We start from the raw sequence: 20,854 nt of genomic DNA on the forward strand, positions 1-20,854 counted from the left end.
AGTGGATTTGGAGCAAAAGGTACATAGTAGATAGATAAAAGGAAAAGAATCACTATAAGATGAACCATTTAGGATAGATGTTAAAAAAAAACTTAGGAATATAAAGATGTTAGGAAAGATGTGAAAAACAATAAGGGAAACGAAAAGGAACTCGGACTATGACAAGAGCTAGTTAAGTATTCTGCAGACACATTAATAACAAATGAAGAGGACACTCATTAAAGCATATATCTCACACTAATTCAACATTAGTACAATGTCACAGCTCCTCCTTTTTTTAAAATATTGATATTCTATAACTACAAAGCTAGGAATTTTTCTTAACTGAAAGCATACATCTCACTAAGGGTGAATTCAGGCCAATCCACATTGCAATGCACACTTGCCCTCTCGGATCTCAGAATTTCCTCCCAGGGAAACAGAAAACAATGGCTTCCAAAAAGAGAAGTCATTTAGGATGTGGGCTACTCTGGCCAGGGCATTTATTGTCTGTCCTTAACTGACCTTCAGAAGGTGGTGCTGAGCTACCACCTTCAATTGCTACACTCTGTGTGCACGTCCGCACCCCTATTAGTGAGGGGAAATTCTAAGCCTTTGACCTGTATCAGTCAAGACTTACAGGTGATGATGCTCCTATGCATCTGCTGCCCTTGTCCTTCCAGGTGGTTGAAGTTGGGGAGAGATTCCCTTGATTCCTATTGACTTCAATTTTACTAGGGCTCTGAATTTTTGATAATTCATTTGTAGACATAAATGAATTGGCAAGGTCACCCTTTATTGCCGAGCCCTAACCGCCCTTGAGAAGGTGGTGGTCAGCTGCCTTCCCGAATTGCTGCAGTCCTTGTGGTGTAGGGATACAAACAGTGATACGAGGAAGTGTTTTACAGGTTTTTGTCCAAGTCACAGTACAGGAACAGAAATATAATTCCAAGATTTCTCCCTGACTGCCACTGACTGTGGTTTTGCGATGGTTCCTTGACATTGCGCTTTCTTGATGTCAAGTGCAGTCACTCTCAATGTACCTCTGGTATTCAACTATTTTATCCACGTTTGGACAGAGGCTATTTTGTAGACAAGTCCAATTTTCCACATTACCGAGTAGATTATAGAGACTGGGGAAGGGGAGTAATGGAGGCTGGGATGTTGGAGAGTGATCATCAGAAACATATACTGAATTATACAGCATACGTGTCAACTGCTGAGCCTTGCCAATGCTTAGAGGCTTTATGTAATTAGAGCTTGCCACAGTTGAAGAGGAAATTGTCTTGGTTAAAGCTATTAGCACAGTGGTTTTGGCAATATATTATTTTGTTAATGCCAACTGAGGTTACCGGTCAGGAGAAACATGAAAAATAAAGAGGGATACAAGGAGCTTTTGTGGTGCAATGATAGTGTTCTTGCCTCTGAGCCAAGAAACCTGGGTTCACTGCTCCTGATGTGTGTTGTCACATGTCTGAATAGATTAATTAAAAATATCTACGGAGTGATAAGTAATAGTATTCTGTTATTTTGACCAGGAAAAGAAGTTGGATGGTTTTTCTGTGAAAACCTTCGCTCAAAGAATTCCATCTTTTCCTTGTTAGAATTTGCTCTTCCCCATGTTAAGAATAAATAGCTGTTCTGTCACCATCTGTACTGGCCTCCCATTGAAAAGAACAGATACGCCTTGTTTGTTACATAGTCTATAAGTTCATAAGTCTCAACATAGCCAAAGGCTGAAGTCTAATTAGGGACTCGTTGAACAACAACACTGCAGCTTTGTGCTTGAATGCAGTGTATTAACCACACCTGTATGGCACCGTTTCACAGGCTGGAAAGTGCAGAGGCTGGGACCTCGCCTTTCATTGTATTGTAACTTGTTAAGTTGAAGACTGGGAGATGTAATAATACTGTGGGATAAATAACCACACCTCGCAAGGACACAGAGGCTTGCAAGAAAGCTGTTTTTGGAGTAGCAAAAGGAACTGGAAAGGATTAGTCATACAGACTCAATGAATTTTGAAGACTGGCATTGCCAACGTATCTTTTGGCATTCTTCTGGCATCCAAATGACCGCTGCCTTTTGAACATATTCCTAACTGCCCTTAAGGGCATTTCCAACAGTGTAGAATAGAAGTGGATATTCTGAATGGTGCCAGTTCTGAAATTCCCAATCTCTCAATAACTGAAAGGATCATTGTCAGCTGATGTTTCAGATGAAACCAAGAATACTGAGCTGCTGCTGGGGCCAACTGGCTGTCGTGTGGCCTGGGTCCTGATGATCAGACATCTTTCCATAGACCTCTGGCTCGTTTCCTTATCCTTTACAAAGGAGGTGAAGGGAATTCTGCTCCTTCTTTGTAAGAGCTGTGGGCATATGGTGATCACATCACTGAACTTGTAATTCAGGGGCCCAAACCAGATGTTACTAGCCCTTTCAAGGTGGAATGGGAGATGGGTAGGGTTGTAAACTGGCAGAGGAAGGCATTTGGACATGAGCCCAATATTCTGAATAACTGTCAAGATTAGAGTGAGCGCTGGAAAAACACAGCAAGTCAGGCAGCTTCCGAGGAGCAGGAAAATTGACATTTTGGGCAAAAGCCTTTCATCAGCAATTCCTGATGAAGGGCTTTTGCTGAATAGTCAATTTTCCTGCTCTCCGGATTCTGCCTGACTTACTGTGATCTTTCAGCACCCACTCTAATCCTTTCTGAATAACTGGACAGTGCCGCCCACTGACCAGAAATGGGCAATCAGTTAAGTTACTTAAGGCTAATTAAGGGACTTTAAGATGGTTAATTAACATATTGCCAGAATCTAACATGAAGGTGCCATAAAGATAGGGTACTAATTAATACGGCAGGATGGAAAAACGTTTCACTAGGAGTGAGCAACCTTCCATAAAACTTAATGTAGCTCAGATATACCAAAAAAAAACCCCAAAAGATTCAGTGACTGGGAGTTATTGGATTGTTATTAAATAAAATCTGGTTCACTGAATCCTTTGGAGAAGGAAAGCTGACAACTTACCTAGTATGACCTACGTGTAACTCCAGATCCACCACAGTTTGGTTGAATCTTAATTACACTCATAATTGGCCTATTGCACTTAATAATATAGCTCATAGCCCAGGTGTCTCTGGAAAAGGAGCACACGGTGTCCACCGACACACTGGAGTTGTTCAGGGAGAGGTGGGTGCCGCAGGGAGTGGAGTGCATTATTTCCCCCTCCAACTCTATTTTGATTTAATCCCTGCCCTCCCCTTCACTGTTTGATCACACAGCGTTGCCCTTTGAGGTGAAGGGCACTGCTTGTCATTGGCCACTCGGGTGTTTCCTTTCTTCCTGGTGGTGGGAAATGAATAAAGATTCTTGCATCTTGTGTCTTTCACTGTGTCTTACACCTGCACACACACAACATGGGTGCTGGGGAAAAAAAAGAAAAAAGAAAGAAAGAATAATATAGCTCATCACCACTTGCCCAAGGGCAGTTAGGGCACTGGTAATGAATACCAGTAATTAACCCATCCCAAGAATGAATTTAAGAGATATCTGTTAATTCCTAGACCCACCAAATGGCATCAAGTTTGCAGCTTCCTTTAAGTGGGTGGTGCCCTAGAAATAATCTTGGGTGTGGCAATTATTTCTTTTATCATGCAAATACTTGTTTGGGACACCATAAATACTGGACAAGGCACTGGGAAAACTCATCCATTAGGACATCGGTTTAGTGTCTCGTTCAAATGAAAGACATGCGAGGGAGATCAGCATTTCTGCATTCTGAGTGTCAGCCCAGATTCTGAGCGGAGATCGCTCTGCATTCTGAGTGTCAGCCCAGATTCTGAGCGGAGATCGCTCCCATCGACCCACAGATGAATGGTTACATTTCTCCAGAATTCTCTCAATCAGTGTCCTCCAACCAGGCACTCCCTGACTAAGAATTCAACATGGTTTTGGCATGAAGTAAAAGCTATGAAAGCGAAAAGCAAAACAAATCCAACTAATTTCAAATTTTGCATGTCAGTTCAAATAAGACCATTGCACAACTATTCATGCACCACACCTGGACTTTCCTATGAAGCGATGTTATAGATGAAATGCCTTAGTGCAGCCCTGACTCCCAGAAACATGATCAGAAATTTACTTCGCAGGCACTAAAGTAATTTAAAAAGTAAGCTACTGGGAGATGTACATTCTATTAGTCAACATTAAATTGTTGTTAATCTAGTACTGTGCAGTGCAACGGTGAGTAAAACTTACTTCAGATTTTAAATGGATATTCAAATTATAATGTTTATATTGTTGCAAGAAAGAGTGAGTTAGAGTTAAAAATTGCTTTGTGATTGAGGCAAAATTATGTTAATTTGCTCTTTGTCAAAATGGGATGCGCAAGTTAAACACTTGACAGAAACAAACACTTCCTTTTTATTTATCTATAGATAGAATTTCATGTTGATAACAGGGGGCTTGCCTGTCTCCTAGGAAACTACTGGAAGCTCTATGTTGCCTCTGTTATGGAAAGCCTACAGAAGTTAAGAGACCACTAGGCATTTAACTTGTCAATTGGGTGTTTCCCAGAACTTAGGACCTTGGGATGGAAATTCTCGTTGTCCAAGAGCAGTTCCTCATTGACCAATGGCATTGGTTATCTGCACAAGTTGCAGAGCAATGCTTCCTGCACGACAACAGTGACCACCCTTCAAAAAGTTTATAAATGGATGTGAAGCATGTAGAACACACTCAGATCACAGAAGGTGCAGCTCTTTCATCTTTATATTTTTGTTGGTGGAAACTGAGAGAAACTAACACTCAGCCTTTTCTCTGAATTCAACATGCAGCTGTCCTCCCTATACCATGCTCTGAATATGCCATACACACATGCCAACACGTTTGCTCTAATCACTTTCTCTACGCCCATGATGTTGACTTAAGACACGCCTTGTCTTGTTACATTTATGTCTAACCACTCCTTCTATGATGAGCTACCAACAGAATGTGTAATGACGGTAATAGAATAATGGTGTTAGTGTTACCATGTTGGTGTAGAGAGAACTGAAAGGGAGAGAATGTGTGTCTCCATGAAGCTGTGAATAAAGAATGCTCACGGAAAATAACTTGGACCCAAGAAGCATAGCTTGACAGATTAAAGTTAGACACTGTACACATGATAAAACACCACCACCCTCCTCCCGCTATCCACTCCCCCTCCCCCCTGCACCGACAGGACATTTCTTTTCCAAGTCACTTTGGCCATTCATTTGCCTCAACCAATCCTCACCTTTAGCTTGTTAAGCTTTTGTCTAAACTATTTCTTTCAGTTTGGCTATCCCTGTTGGTAGCTCAATTCTGCTAACCAGGCACTCCTTGAGAGGCATGGTTTTGGCAAGACGTAAAATTATTATTGAGTTACTTCAGTGCACTAGGTACATATTGGTTTAGCAGTAGATCAGTAGGCCTGACTGGATCCTATAAAGTGGTTCCTTCTTCTCTGTCAAAACTACCCACTAGGACATCCTGAAGAACAAAAATATTTTTGACTTTTTTCCTCCATTGTCAACACTCTTGAACTCCTCTTTTCTACCCTCTGTTCCAACAATAAGTGTGAGGAGCCATGAATATGTCACTAAAATTGACACTATGCATTTGTCTGTTTCAGCTCTTTCTCCTTCTTCCTTAAGAACCAAAACTACCTTTATGACCATCCATCCCACCCAAACCAGCTCCCCCAACCTTCAATTTACATTATTTTTTCTATAGTTTCTCTCACAACATGTCTTTGGGCCTCATTTTGACCATGACGCTTACTGTCTGCCCTCTTGAATGATCCCATTCTCAACCAATTGCCAACCACCCAACTTTCCTTTCTGATCCTTAAATTGTAAATTATTCTGTCATCAATTCTGATCAACCCAGCCCAATCATCTTTTCAACACTGCTAGTGGCATTACCCTTTCTCATGCTCAACCCTTTAAGTCCTTGAAAACTATCATCTCATCTACAACCTCTCTTTCCTCTCCAAACATACGTTGTGCTGCAAATCCATTTCCAGCCTTTTTTTGCCACGTTATGCTTGAATCTCTTCCATCAGGTTTCACTCCCTCACTTATTAATGTATCAGCTCTAGCTATACATCTGAATGATATCTTCTGTGACTCTGTGCACTTGCCCTCCTGGGCCTCTTCCTCCTGTCTCTTGTCTATTGTCCAACTCAATAAGAGTGTCATTGCCTCCCCACTGCAGTCCTCTGACCCTGTCTCCTTGCTTCTCCCCCTTTATCTCCTGCATCACGGTCTTCAGCTGCCTGCACTCCATCATCTCCCCTTCCTTTTAAATCTATGCCTTTGGTTATTCTCTTGCCACTTCTTCAAAGCCTGACTTCTATAGCTCTGCAGCCATTTTCCACATCTCTCAACATCAGAAGCATTATAAGCGTTTAGTGACAATGAAACATTTTTGTGAATCTATCAGTGATATGTCAGAGTGTCTGTATTGTGACTAATGGATGTCAGACCAATCACAGCAAAGGTGACCATTGGCCCATTATATAAGTGCTACTTTAATCCCATTCTCTTGCCCAGCTACTGTATCATTTGATAGACTTCCTTTACGCGTGTTTATCATGAAACTTATCACCGAGAGGTAAATTTTCTGATCGACTGTCCCACCTAAACATTAGTTGGGGTTATGTTTTAGCCTGAATGTTGACATGCTGTTGCTATATGATTGACTTAGGTTCAGTGACATAATGAGAGTGAGCTCATGCCCAGATTGAACCTCATGTTGGGAGCTCAACTGAACTATAGAATGATAGAAAGAGGCCATTCAGCACACTGTTCCTCCAATGCTTCAATCATCTGGTGCTAGTTAATGTCATTTCCCCCATATCCCTGCCTTCTATTTCTATCCAAATAATTATCTAATATCCTTGTGAATGTCTCAATTGAACCTGTCTCCACCACATGGCCAGGTAGTGCATTCCGTACACTAATTGACCTGTACTCTCACACCTCGCTGTCTGAAAAATGTTTTTCTTACATCACCCTTGCTTTGTTTGCATGTTGCTTTAAATCTAAGCTTCTCATTCTTTAGTTTGACAAGTGGGAACAGCTTCTCCCTATGCTACTGTATCCAGCCTGCTCATGCTTCTGAAAACCCCTGTCAAACCTCCTCCCAACCTTCGTCTCTCCAAGGAGAACAATCCCATCTTCTTCAGTCTGCTGTCACAACTGGAATCTTTCTTCAAACTGCTCCTGCATTCTCCCATGCATTCACATCTTCCCTATCATGCAGCACCCACACCGCACGCAGTACTGGGGCTCAGTTAGCTCAGTTGACTGGACAGCTGATTTGTGATATTTAATGATAGACTAAACTTAGAATCCCATTGGATTTTACTATATACTTTTAAAAGTCTGCACCCCATTATTCTTCTGTTCTTACATTTTTAGAATCTGGTTTGCAGGATATGTCACATGGACATTTTTTGATCTCAAATATTCTTTGCATTCTCTGCATTGTACTGCTAACCATGTATTTCCTCCAGCGATGTTTCCCACAGTTTTATTGATATAAATGCAAAGCAAACTTTGGCCTTGATCTTTTAAGATGAATCATGGCATTGTAGCTGGGTAGATTTTTGCTAATATAAAAACCAAACAAAAGAAGAAACCTTGATTTATACTGCTGACACAAAGTAAGTGTGATTTTGTTTCTCCTTTGTTAACTCATCTAACTCAAGTGCAACTCTTTGGTTAAAAGTCTCTGTTTTAAGATTACTCTGTTTATGTTACCCATTTCATTCACTTAAGAGGACAAGCATAGCTTGTGAAATGTTAATTTCCAATAGCAAGGTGGAATGCTCTTGTTTCACAACAACACTGTATAAAACTTGTCCTGTCATGCTATTCAATTAAGGAGCATCAGGGCCTGAGGAATTAAGGTGTGAATAGTACATCGACTGTGTTTGTTATCTTTGACAACTTGGAGATCACTGAGCACGTGAGGGTGAGAAATGTTTAATTTTAAAGTGCAACTCTCATTGTAATCAAAATTCATTTTATAAACCAGTCATACAGTATGGAAACAGACCCTTCGGTCCAACCAGTTCCTGCTGACCATAATCCCAAACTAAACTAGCCCCACCTGCCTACACTTGGCCCTTATCTCTCCAAACACTTTTTATTCATGTACCTATCAAAATATCTTTTAAATGTTGTAACTGTATCCACATCCACCACTTAAAGTTCATTCCATACATGGACCACTCTCTATGTAAATAAGTCACCCCTCATGTCTTTTTTAAATCTGTCTCCTCTCATGTCAAAAATATGCTCCCTAGTCTTGAAATCTCTCACCCTAGGGAAAAGACACTTGCCATTCACTTTATCTATACCCCTCATGATATTATAAACCTCTTTCAAGTCACCCCTCAACCTCTTACACTAAATGAGAAAAGACCCAGTCTATCGAGCCTCTCCTAATAACTTAAACTCTTAATTCCCATGCAACATCCTGGTTAAATCTCTTCTGAACCCTCTCCAGCTTAATAATATCCTTCGTATAACAGGTAGACCAGAATTGGACATAATACTCCAGAAAAGGCATCACCAATGTCCTCAAAAGGCCGTCCCAACCTCTATACTCAAAGGTCTGAGCATTGAAGACAAGCATACTGAATGCCTTCTTAAACACCCTATCTATATGTAATGCAAACATCAAAGAATTATGTACCTGAGCCCCCAGGTCTCTCTGTTCTACAACACTGCCCAAGGTTCTACTTTTAATTGTAGATGTCTTGCCTTTCTTTGTTCTACCGAAATGCAATATCTCATATTTATCCAAATTAAACTCCGTTTGCTACTCTTCAGCCCATTGACCCAGTTGATCAAGATCTCTTTATAATCTTAGATAACTTTGTTATTCACTATACCACCAAAAGCTGTCGAGGCATTCCCTGTAAGACAACCTGCCCCATCTGGAATTAGTGTGCTAAGCTAAACCTTTCTGTAAACCATCCCATAAAAGCTATGATAAAGCCAATTGAAATCATCAAAATGTGGCAGCTTTTATGCACAGAAAGTCATATGCCATATTATTAATTTGTGTTATAGTCAGAATGTTTCTTTGGCTTGACAGAAGAATCCTATTAGCGCTGAACACTGCTTGTTGTGACATGCATAGCAGGAGAGTGAAACAGCTAGCTTAACCTGTTGCTCTAACATTTAACATACCACACCCTTTCAGAGTAATCTTCAAAAGACTGTGCACTTTACAGGAACAAAAATAATGCTATAAGCTTGGTAAAGATAATAAACATTTAATTCCTTCTTACTGTGAGGACAGTATTTTTGTAAATCAAAATATTTTTAACAAGAATTTGGCAGACTTATGTTAAACAAGATTATTAACTACTAGGTGTGGTTAATAAATAGCAAAGTTCTATGATCTATTTGATCACACTGATCTATTTGAAGCAGAACACGAGGGACTGAATGACCTATTAGAGATCTCTAGTAGTGTAACATCATAAGATATTGATAAAGTCTGACCAATTTAACAAAGTCAAAGATTATTGCTTCCTTTTGCAGAGAACTATTTGGACTTCTAACCATGATGTAGAAGAGAATGTTGTCCAATTTGACCATTTCCCTGAAGACCATGTTGATGAAGATTGCCTTTGGTGAGTCAATCCTGCCAGATAGTGTGTTCCTGAAATCTAACTGCGTATCATTAAAATAAAACAAAGAACTGTGGATGCTGAAAATCTGAAACAAAAACAGAAATTACTGGAGAAACTTAACAGTTCTGAAGAAGGGCCACTGGACCCAGGTTTAAATCTACTTTCTGCCCACAGATGCTGCTAGAACTGCTGAGTTTCTCTAGCAACTTCTGGTTTTGTGTTCAATATCATTAAGATTGGGGTGTCAAGCATGCAGTCTGTGACAATCCAGCTTTTGAACCTCAGTTCCATTTGACCCTGTATCTATTTTATTTATGGGTTTATTCTGCTTCAATGTCCTGAGCTAGGAAGTTTGTAAAGGGCTGCTTTATTGACACCACCTCCTTAAGGGTGAATAAACTGTCAAATCAAAATTAATCCATCCCATTAACCTTAGGCATGCTAATTAGTAGCAGCAAGGATAGCAATTTTTTTTGTGGCTACCAACGGTCCTCTGTTTACATACCTTAGATACATAGGAACACCTCTGAAGAAAAAAAATCCTTTAACAGCTATTTTCTATGCTAAATTTACGAGGGGAAATTATAAACAGATCAGTAACGTTAGTTAAGCTTCGATGTGTCTTAGCCAGAATAATGTTGCAGACAATTAAGCTGAAATGTTGGGGGTTTTTGCAATGCAAACTGAACTAGCAAACAAAGGCAAGTTTTATGTTGGACAAATTATTGAAAGATGTAACACAAAATTGTACCATTAGCCATTCTGTGTGACTAAAGGGTAGTCAAAATCTTCCCCCTTCAGCAGGGGATGGAATTGTCCAGCCCCCATTGCCAGAGTGAACCATACAGAAGCAGTTCATTGTTGAAGAGGTAATCCATTGCCATTTGATATCATGTAATTTCACGAGACACCGACATAATTCCGAAATCTGGCTGGGACCTGAGTGTCTCAGAGTTCTCAAACACAGGAACACGAATATGTTTCTTTTCATAAATGAGTTGTAAACCAGATAGATTATAGTTAAAACATGTTCTTCGTGTTTTACTCTAGGCTTCTTTGTGGCCATTTCTAGTACTCACCAGGTAAGAAAGATTTAATGCATGATACACTTCAAGTATTGCAGGTCCAAGTCACTAGTGAATTGGAGAGATTACAATAATCTCATGTCTCAGCATTAGTTTTTCTAAAATGGTAGAGCAATAGACATTAGAATTGTTACCACGTTGGGCTGGCAAATCAACATTGTTTATATTGGTCAAGTGTAAAGTAACACCAGACCCCAGCACAGAGCAGACAATCGGGGTGTGCAGTAAAGAAGTCCAATCATGAAAGCTCTATGATTAGTTTGTGATCCACATTACCTGCAGATCTGTCTCTGCAGCCGACTGTTTCTTTACACCTCGGCAGCAGAAACCAAAATCTGTTGCACAGCACCCACGGTACACACATTGGTTGTCAAGTTCAATCATTTCACAAATGTTGTTACAATAGTTCCTACTTCATATAATTGCTACTATAACAACTTTTGGAGAAAGTGAGGACTGCAGAAGCTGGAGATCAGAGTCAAAAAATGTGGCGCTGGAAAATCACAGTAGGTCAGGCAGCATCCAAGGAGCAGGAGAATGGACGCTTCCTGATGAAAGGATTATGCCTGAAATGTTGATTCTCCTGCTCCTCGGATGCTGCCTGACCTGCTGTGCTTTTCCAGCACCACAGGTTTCGATCGTAACAACATTTGCCAAACTCAACTCTATTGCGGAAAATGCAAAGCTATTCATCTTACCATCATAAACATCCACTCTCTCAACTGTGGCTGCCAGTTGTACTGTATGCAGAATGTACTGTGCTGTCTGATCAAAGGTCCTTTGATAAAATCTTCAAAACTAGCAAAGTCCACTACCTAGAAGGACAAGGAGAGCAGACATATGGGAAAACCACAACTTCTACTGCAAGTCTAATCTGGGCATATATTGCCTCTATCCCTTAGACAAAATCCTAGAAGTTTCTACCTGACAGCAATGTGAGAGTGTCTTCAGTGCAGGGACTGCTGTAGTTCCAGAAAGAGGTTCAGAACCACTTTCTCAAGGGAAACTAGTAATAGGCCATACACACTGCACTTAATAGCAACATCCGAAACCTAAAGCCAACGAAAAACAGGAAAATAAAATAATTATACTGGCGTTGGCATGGTGGCTAAGTGGTTAGTGCTGCTGCCTCACAGGATCCGGGTTCGATTCTATCCTGAGGCGACATCTCTGTGGACTGTGCACATTGTATGTGTGGATTTCTGCCTACAGTCCAAAGATGTGCAGGTTAGATGGACTGACTGTGCTAAATTGCCCCATGATGTCCAGGGTTGTGCAGGCTAGATGGACTAGCCAAAGGAAATGCTGGGGTGCAGAGATGAGGTGGATCTGGTTAGGCTGCTCTTCAGAGGGTCAGTGTGGATTCAATAGGCCGAATGGCCTGTTCCCACACTGTAGGAATTCTAAACAGATAATAAATTTCATTATATATTCATACTGTACAAATTAAATAACTATAACCATGTTCTCCACTCTGCAGACTTTTACTGAAAAAGTCCATGATGGATCTTTGAATAAACAGTTGGAAAAATGCCCCCCAATGCTGGTAAAAGAAAGAGTACAACGTGCTGCAGGTATTTAACCAGCAATTAAGTTAGATATTTCTTGATGTTGAACTGGATGGTAATGTAAATGCAGTCCTCCATCTGAAGAAGAATGCAAACTTTCCCCTGAGCTTTCTTTTTAAAATGAAACTCGATTAAACAATCAAAATTCACATGCATAGCGCTGACAAGCTGCATAAGAAATAAAGTGGAACAAATTAAATGAGAAGCAATGAACTTTCTGCTGCAAACCTCATTTTAAAAAGCTGCAGATTTTACAATGTTTGGGAGTTCCAAAATTTAAGGTCCTGGAACAAAAAGTGAGTTTGAGAAAGAAAGTGTGTGGGGAGCTTTGATTTCAACTTAAAGACTAAAGGAAGGCCACTGCAGAGGAAGGCAGAAAATGGTACCTGAAATAATATGTTCTAGCATCATAGAGTCATGGAGTCAGAAAACATGAAAACAGACCCTTCAGTCCAACTAGTCCATGCTGACCATGTGCCCAAACTAAACTAGTCCCATCTGCCCGCACTTGGCCCATATTCTTCCAAGCATTTCTTATTCACGATCTTACTTAGATGTATTTTAAACGTTGTAACTGTATCCACATCTTGATGTTGACCTGGATGATAATGTAAATGCAGTCCTCCACCTGTAGAAAAATTCACATTTCCAGCCTCATTCCTGATGAAGGGCTTCAGCCTGAAATGTCGATTTTCCTGCTCCTCGGATGCTGCCTGACCTGCTGTGCTTTTCCAGCACCACTCTAATCTTGACTCTTATCTCCAGCATCTGCAGTTTTCACTTTCGTCTGTATCCACATCTACTCATTTAAAATTCATTTCACACATGAACCATTCTCTACGTAAAAAAAATTGCCCTTCATGTCTTTTTTAAATCTCTCTCTCACTTTAAATAACATTTCATATTCACGTACTTACATAAATGTCTTTTAAACATTTTAACTGTACCTGTATCCACCAATTCCTCTGGAAGTTCATTCTAAACATGAACCACACTTTGTGGAAAAAAAATTGCCCCTCATGTCTGTTTTAAATCTTTCTCGACTTACCTTAAAAGTACACTCCCTAATCTTAAGTGCCCCACCCTAGGAAAAAGACATCTGTCTTTAATCTTATCAATGCCCCTCATGATTTTATAACCATCTATAAGATCACCCCTCAACCTCCTACACTCCAATGAATTAAGTCCCAGCCTCTCCTTATTACTCAAACTCTCCATTCCTGTTAAATCCTGGTAAATCTTTTCTGAATCTTCTCCAACTTAATGATAAAGTAATATTCTCTGACAATTGAAAATTTTCTAAATGCTCTATGGCCCTGTCTCTCCTAAGAAATAACAATTTCACAACAACATAATTGGGAGCATTGGTTCCTTAGCTTCTCCCCCATCACCTTTCTTAAATAGCGGAGCTATAATATTCCATTGAAGGGAACCATTCTCCAACTGAGTGAATTTTGGAAGATTATAGTATTTTTTAGATTAGATTACTTACAGTGTGGAAATAGGCCCTTCAACCCAACAAGTCCACACTGACCCACTGAAGCGTAACCCACCCAGACCCATTCCCCTACATTTACCCCTTCACCTAACACTAGGGCAATTTAGCATGGCCAATTCACCTGACCATTTTTGGACTGTGGGAGGAAACCAGAGCACCCGGTGGAAACTCCACACAGTCAGTCGCCTGAGGTGGGAATTGAACCTGGGTCTCTGGCACTGTGAGGCAGCAGTGCTAACCACCGTGCCACCGTGCCACCCACAGTAGTTAGGGTATCTTCAATGTTCTCACCTTCTCCCTTTAAAACATTGATAATGGAAACCATCTGGTCTGTATATTTCTTTAATTTCTCCATTAACAAAACTTACTTTTTGCTGAGTTCTTGTCCCTGATTCTTTATGCTTCCCAGCTGTTTGGCATACTGACCCTTGTTTCTACAGTAAGTACTTACTTAGCAAACTACCATTTCTGTATTTTCACCAACGTTACTGTGTCAGTTGTCAAGGGACCCCCAATTGCTTCTGATCCGTACCTAACCCGTAATGTAACGTTAAATACTTTTTGTGTTGATTTTGATATTCACTGCAGGTTTCTTTTCATATTCTGTCTGTTGTAACACTTATTATCTGCTTTGTCAATCTTTGTTGCTTTGCTGAACCTCTTGCATTTGCCATGATCTGGGTTTTGTTTCCATTTTTCTATTGTTTCTCTTTAGTCTGTTACTGAGGAATGATGCTACAGAGGATTATAAAATCACAAGGGGCATGGATAGGGTAAATAGCCAAGGTCTTTTTCCCATGGTAGAGGAGTCCAAAATTAGAAGGCATGGGTTTAAGGTGAGAGGGGAAAGATTTAAAAGGGACGTAACGGGTGACCTTTTCACACAGAGGATGGTGCATGTTTGGACAAGTTGGGTTGCCAGAAGCAGTGTTTAGATTAGATTATCTACAGTGAGGAAACAGGCCATTTGGCCCAACAAGTCCACACCGACCCTCTGAAGAGTAACCCACACAGTCCCATTCCCCTATATTTACCCCTGACTAATGCAGCCAACACTATAGGCAATTTAGCATGGCCAATTCACCTGATCTGTATATCTTTGGGCTGTGGGAGGAAACCAGAGCACCCAGAGGAAACCCACACAGACATGGGGAGAATGTGCAAACTCCAGACAGACAGTCACCCGTGGCGGGAGTCAAACTTGGGTCCCTGGCACTGTGAGGTAGCAGCGCCAACCACTGAGCCACCGTGCTCCCCCATGGTGGAGGCTGGAACAATTACAACATTTAAAAGGCATCTGGATGGGTATATGAATGGCAAATGTTTAGAGGGATATGGGCCAAATGCTGGCAAATGGGACTAGGTCCGTTTAGGGTATCTAATCGATGTAGACGAGTTGGACCGAAGGGTCTGTTTCCGTGCTGTATAACTCTGACTCTGGTCTGTGTTGTTAATGGTTTTTGGCAACTACAACTGTTGCCATTAGGGCCTGAACTTGGTTTTGTCTGACTTTTAATCCTTCAGCTGCTCTTCAGTTGTTTTTCCCACGAACCGATTTGCTAAGTTTGCTGCAAACAGTCCCTATCGTGTCCCATTGAAATCGTTCCTCACCTAAATTTAAAATCTTTGGGAGCTGTTTCATGTTTCTTCCTTTTTGAGCATTAAATTGAACTTAACTCAGATTGTGTACTTTTAAATAAATATTCATACACTATTAGGTTGTTAATTCAATCTGACTCACTGCTCGTTATTGGGTCCCAGGATTAGGTTGAATGTTCCTGATTTATTTTTGGTTCAGGAGTCTGATTGCAGGAGCTGTGTGCGTTCCAGCTTCCCCAGAACAAACCAATTAAGAGTCTGCCTTTGAGTTGCTGACCATTTAGGGAGGGCAGGCAGGGTGGCTCAGGCATTCTTGCTGGAGGAACAATTTATGTCTAAAGAAATCAGTGCATGTTGCATAGGTGTTCATGAAGACTTGGATCTGTGAGGCTGCAGTAAAGCCCACAGAGACCTGGGAGCCTGGGTCCTAGCACTCGTCAACAGTGACGTGATTTCATTTTCAACCACTAAGGCCATTTTTTTTCTGGGCTGTAAATTTGGAAACTGGTGTATTAATTTACAATCCTGACTGCCTTGCAGCCATGCTTCAATAATTGGCTACCATCTCATGATCTCCAAGTACAATGGACATTAGCAATTTATTCAGTTTGTTCCTCACACTCTGTGTTTTTGTCGAAAAATTGCTTATTTGGTCCACGCATCCAAAGTTGTCTTTCTGCTCTAATATTTTACCCACATATTTCCATTTCTCTCTCCCAGTTTAATTACTGCTCATTTTTTTTTAGTTTAATAACAGAAGCTAAAACCTCATTTCTGATTAAAAGCAAAACACTATGGATGCTGGAAATTGGAAACAAAACCAGAGAATGCTGGAGACACTCACCAGGTTTGGTAGCATTGTGGAGAGAGAAACAGAGCTAATGTTTTGAGTCTGCTTTGACTCTTCTTCAGACTCTCCATCTTTCCTGATTGTTCCTCTACTGTCTTGCTTTTAGTTTCAGATGTCCCTCGCCTGGCACCAGACATGAAAGGTGTTATCTGTCCATTGATTACTGAATCTCTATAACGACAGTGTTATCCACTTCTATACTTGGGACAGCCTTCTGTTCTGATATCTATACTCTGACTATCCTCTGACTATTGGGTAGAACTGGTCTCTGTGGTCCCTTTCTCTACCTAACCTGTGTTCCCTTTACTCAGTACGCCATCCTCACTCTGACCCTTTTGCCCTCTACAAGGTGTGAATGACATCTGATGCTCAGGTTCTAAACCCCCTCCCTCTATCTATCAGAGCGTCTTAATTCAGAAACAGGAGTTTCACTGTCCACAGCATTTCAGATTCACCAACACTCTGCAATGTCCTGGCTTAAATAGCTACTTTTTTTTCCTGCATTACATTACTAAGTACTTAAATCAAAAACAGATAACGCTTGGGAATATTCAACAATCTATGGAAAGATAAACAGAGCAAATGGAATACATTTAAAACATGGGTTTAAAGAAACCAGGGACTGATTAAATCCAGTAACAGTCATTTCTGCTATTTTCCTGACCAACCCTAACCCCTGTAATTATGTGAATGGTGGGGATGATATTAGACATCCTACTCACTAGTGGGCGAATTGATGTCCGTAAGTGGGTGATTAAATTCAAGAATTAAAAGAATGGGAAGTAATTGTGTTCATTGGGAAACTAAGCTGCAGTTACCTTCCTCACCAGTTTCATTCCCTTTACATCCACAGGCTGTGACCTGGTCTTCATAACACCAGACAGAACTGACCATTTTTTGCTGCCATCGACCTATACTGCGGCCAATCTGGATGCCTGTTTGAACAATAGTGTCCTGGCTGCAAACCTGACTGAACTGGGAAATTTAGCCTTTAACAAAGATCAGCTATTTGTTATTAAAAGAAAACTGGGAGAGGTAAGACTTTAAGGTGGAGACACTTCTTTTTACAGAAGAAAAACATCAGAACTCTGGAGAAGAATATCTACGTTCTCCTGTGTTTTTCTAGGTGTGTCCATTCCACTATAACGCACTCACACCACATTAATCTTGATTCTAAATGATCATCGTATGTTGAACAATTTTTGTTGTTGTTCCTTTCACAATATGAAGTTCCTATTAAGTTAATGACTTTCAATTAAATCCTAAAAGCGTCACATCCAAGGCATTTCTCTAGTATCAATATTGAAGGGAGTATGGGAAGGTGTGGCTGAACACAAAGATTGAAGGTCATGAGAGGGGAGGGGAGAGGACAGATTTTCCGCCCATCATCATGACAAAGTAGATAGTTCACAGTAATGTCCAGATATGGCACATAAAAACCACAGGGATAAGGGATTTCCAAAGACCTCAGATTGCTAAAGGAAAAGATAATTGATCCTTCCAAATGATCTATACTTGGTTGAGAAGGTCACTTGGGCTACAAAACATAGCGCTTTTTATTCTGAAATGTTTAGCACTGCCTCAATTTTCTTTCCTCCTCTGAATCAACATTCTACTGCTTGTTCATTATAGAATTTGCCAATTTTCTTTTCATAGAATCCCTACAGTTTGGAAACAGGCCATTTGGCCCAACAAGTCAACATCGACGAGTATTCCACCCAGACCCAATCCCCTAACTCATGCACCTAGCCTACACATCCCTGAACACTAGGCAATTTAGCATGGCCACAACTTTGGACTGTGGGAGGAAACTGGAAGACCTGAGGGAAACCCACACAGACATAGGGAGAGTGCGCAAACTTCACGCAGACAGTAACCCGAGCCTGGATTGAACCCGTGTCCCTGACACTATGAGGCAGCAGTGCTAACCATTGTGTCGCCCAGGCCCAGGCCTGCACTATGCAAGCACAACATGTTAACCATGAACATGTTCCAATTGGGGTGGGGTTGGGTATCCATTAGAAAACCAAAGATTTTGTTACCTCCCATTTATGACATTTCCAATAGTACAGAGGGGAATCTCCACTCTCACGCTTCATTCTCTCACTATTGACTCCATCCCTCTTCCTTGCAACAGAGAGTTGTTATAAACTGGTTTGGTCACAGATTTGGTGTCATAAAAGATCCAGAGTTAATCTTCCAACCACACATCTGAGTCATGACCAAGATGATCTATTTCCACCTCATTAACATAGAGTCATACAACATAGAAGAAGCTTATCAGGTCTGCCCTGACCTATCCACACTAATCCTACTTTTACAGTATTTCACTCACAGCCTTAGACATTATGACATTTCAAATGCTTATCCACGAATGTTTTAAAGACTGTGAGGTTTCCCACCTCAGCTACATGCCATTCCTTCCAATCCCTCCTTCCCAGCAGGCAGTGCATTCCAGATTCTCACCTGCCTTGAAATCTCTTGCTCTTCACCTTAAAGTTAACACTGCTCAACATTGACCCTTCATCTAAAGGGAGCTCTCCAAATGCCACTCGTACCTCTACTCTTCAGTGGGAGTGGTAATATCACTGGACTATTTATCCACAAACTCAACTAATGTTCTGGGGACACAGGTTCGAATCTCGCCATTGCAGAAGGTGGAATTTGAATTCAATTAAAAGAAATTTGGAATTAAGAATCTATTGATGACAATGAAACCATTGTCGATTGTTGGAGAAACTCATCTGGCTCACTAATGTTCCTCAGGGAACGAAATCTGCCATTCTAACTTGGTCTGGCCCACAGGTGACTCCAGGCCCACAGCAATGTGGTTGACTCTCGACTGCCCTCCAAAATGGCTCAGCAAGCCATTTAGTTGAATCAATCACTATGAAGTCTCAAAGAAATAAAACTGGATGGATCACCTGGCATTGACCTAGGCACCATTGGGCAGCATTGTGGCTCAGCAGTTAGCACTGCTGCCTCACAGTGCCAGGGACCCAGGTTCGATTCCAGCCTTGGGCAACTGTCTGTGTGGAGTTTGCACATTCTCCCCGTGTCTTCGTTGGTTTCCTCCCACAGTCCAAAGATGTGCAGGTCAGGCGAATTGGCCATGCTAAAGGGCCCATAGTGTTAGGTGCATTAGTCAGAGGGAAATGGGTGTAGGTGGGTTACTCTTTAAAGGGTTGGACTTGTTAGGCCAAAGGGCCTGTTTCCACACTGTCGGGGAATCTAATCTAATCTCAAAATGTCAACAGCAGAAACAGCCATGTTGACCATGAAAAGCCTCCTTACTAATATTCAGGGGCCAGTGCCAAAATTGGGAGAGCTGACTCACAGACTAGTCAAGCAATAGCAGAATCATCTCTTAGAGACAATGTCCCAGATACCCACCCATCACCATCCCTGAATATGTCCTGTCCCACAGACAGCACAGACCCAGCAGAGGTGGCGGCACAGTTGTGTATAGTTGGGAGGGGGTTGGTCTGGGAGCCATCAACATTAACAAGTTCGCAGATGACACTAAGATGGGTGGAGTAGCAGACAGTGAAGACAACTGTCAGAGAATGCAGCAGAATCTAGATAGATTGGAGAGTTGGGCAGAGGAAAAGCAGATGGAGTTCAATCTGAGCAAATGCGAGGTGATGTCTTTTGGAAGATCCAATTCAAGAGCGAACTATACAGTAAATGGAAAAGCCCTGGGGAAAATTGATGTACAGAGAGATTTGGGTGTTCAGGTCCATTGTATCCTGAAGGTCACAACAGAAGTCAATAGAGTGGTCAAGAAGGCATACGGCATGCTTTCCTTCATTGGACAGGGTATTGAGTACAACAGTTGGCAGATAATATCATAGTTGTATAAGACTTTGGTTCAGCCACATTTGGATTACTGCATACAGTTCTGGTCGCCACATTACCAAACGGAAGTGGATGCTTTGGAGAGGGTGCAGAGGAAGTTCACCGGGTATGGAGGGCGCTAGCTATGAAGAGAGGTTGAGTAGATTAAGATTATTTTCATTAGAAAGACAGAGCTTGAGGGGGGATATGACTGAGATCTACAAAATCATGAGAGGTATAGACAGGGTGGACAACAAGCAGCTTTTTCCCAGAGTGAGGGATTCAATTGCTAGGAGTCATGAGTTCAAGGTGAGAGGGGAAAAATTTAAGGGAGATATGCGTGGAAAGTTCTTTGCGCAGAGGGTGGTGGGTGCCTGGAATGTGTTGCCAGTGGACGTGGTAGAGGTGCGCATGATAGCGTCACATAAGATGTATCTAGACAGATACATGAATGAGCAGGCAGCAGAGGGATACAGATTCTTAGAAAATTGGCAGGTTTAGATAAAGGATCTGGATCAGTGCAGGCTTAGATGGCCGATAGCCAGGTAATGAAACGTCTGGATATCAAACCGACAGCTCAGCGAGCAAACCTACACCCTAAACCTCAACCTGAGCTACAAACCTTCACAAACCTTGCAGATGACGTCCTGCCTTCACATTGAGAATAACGTTCAAAGTTGTGTGGCATTATCACTGTGGCTAAATGGGACACACTTTGATCAGATCTAGCAACTCAAGACTGGGCAGCCATGATACACT

At 41.3% G+C, this 20,854-nt stretch overlaps 1 protein-coding gene across 4 annotated transcripts in view; it reads left to right on the forward strand.

Moving 5' to 3' along the window:
• Positions 1–4,066: 4,066 nt before the first annotated feature.
• The window catches only part of LOC122560384 (mesothelin-like protein), a 33,374-nt gene continuing 16,586 nt past the window's right edge, over positions 4,067–20,854 (forward strand). The window contains exons 1-5 of one of the 4 annotated variants that reach the window (XM_043711019.1): positions 4,069–4,224; positions 9,567–9,658; positions 10,709–10,740; positions 12,224–12,317; positions 17,112–17,293. In XM_043711019.1, coding sequence (XP_043566954.1) covers positions 9,604–9,658; positions 10,709–10,740; positions 12,224–12,317; positions 17,112–17,293 — 363 coding nt within the window. In that variant the 5' untranslated portion in view covers positions 4,069–4,224; positions 9,567–9,603. Of the gene's footprint in view, positions 4,225–7,592; positions 7,673–9,216; positions 9,279–9,566; positions 9,659–10,708; positions 10,741–12,223; positions 12,318–17,111; positions 17,294–20,854 lie in introns of those variants that run through there. The other 3 variants (XM_043711020.1, XM_043711021.1, XM_043711022.1) reach the window with 3 other exon arrangements.

Source organism: Chiloscyllium plagiosum, chromosome 21 (assembly GCF_004010195.1).
Source record: "Chiloscyllium plagiosum isolate BGI_BamShark_2017 chromosome 21, ASM401019v2, whole genome shotgun sequence".
Classification (NCBI taxonomy): domain Eukaryota; kingdom Metazoa; phylum Chordata; class Chondrichthyes; order Orectolobiformes; family Hemiscylliidae; genus Chiloscyllium; species Chiloscyllium plagiosum.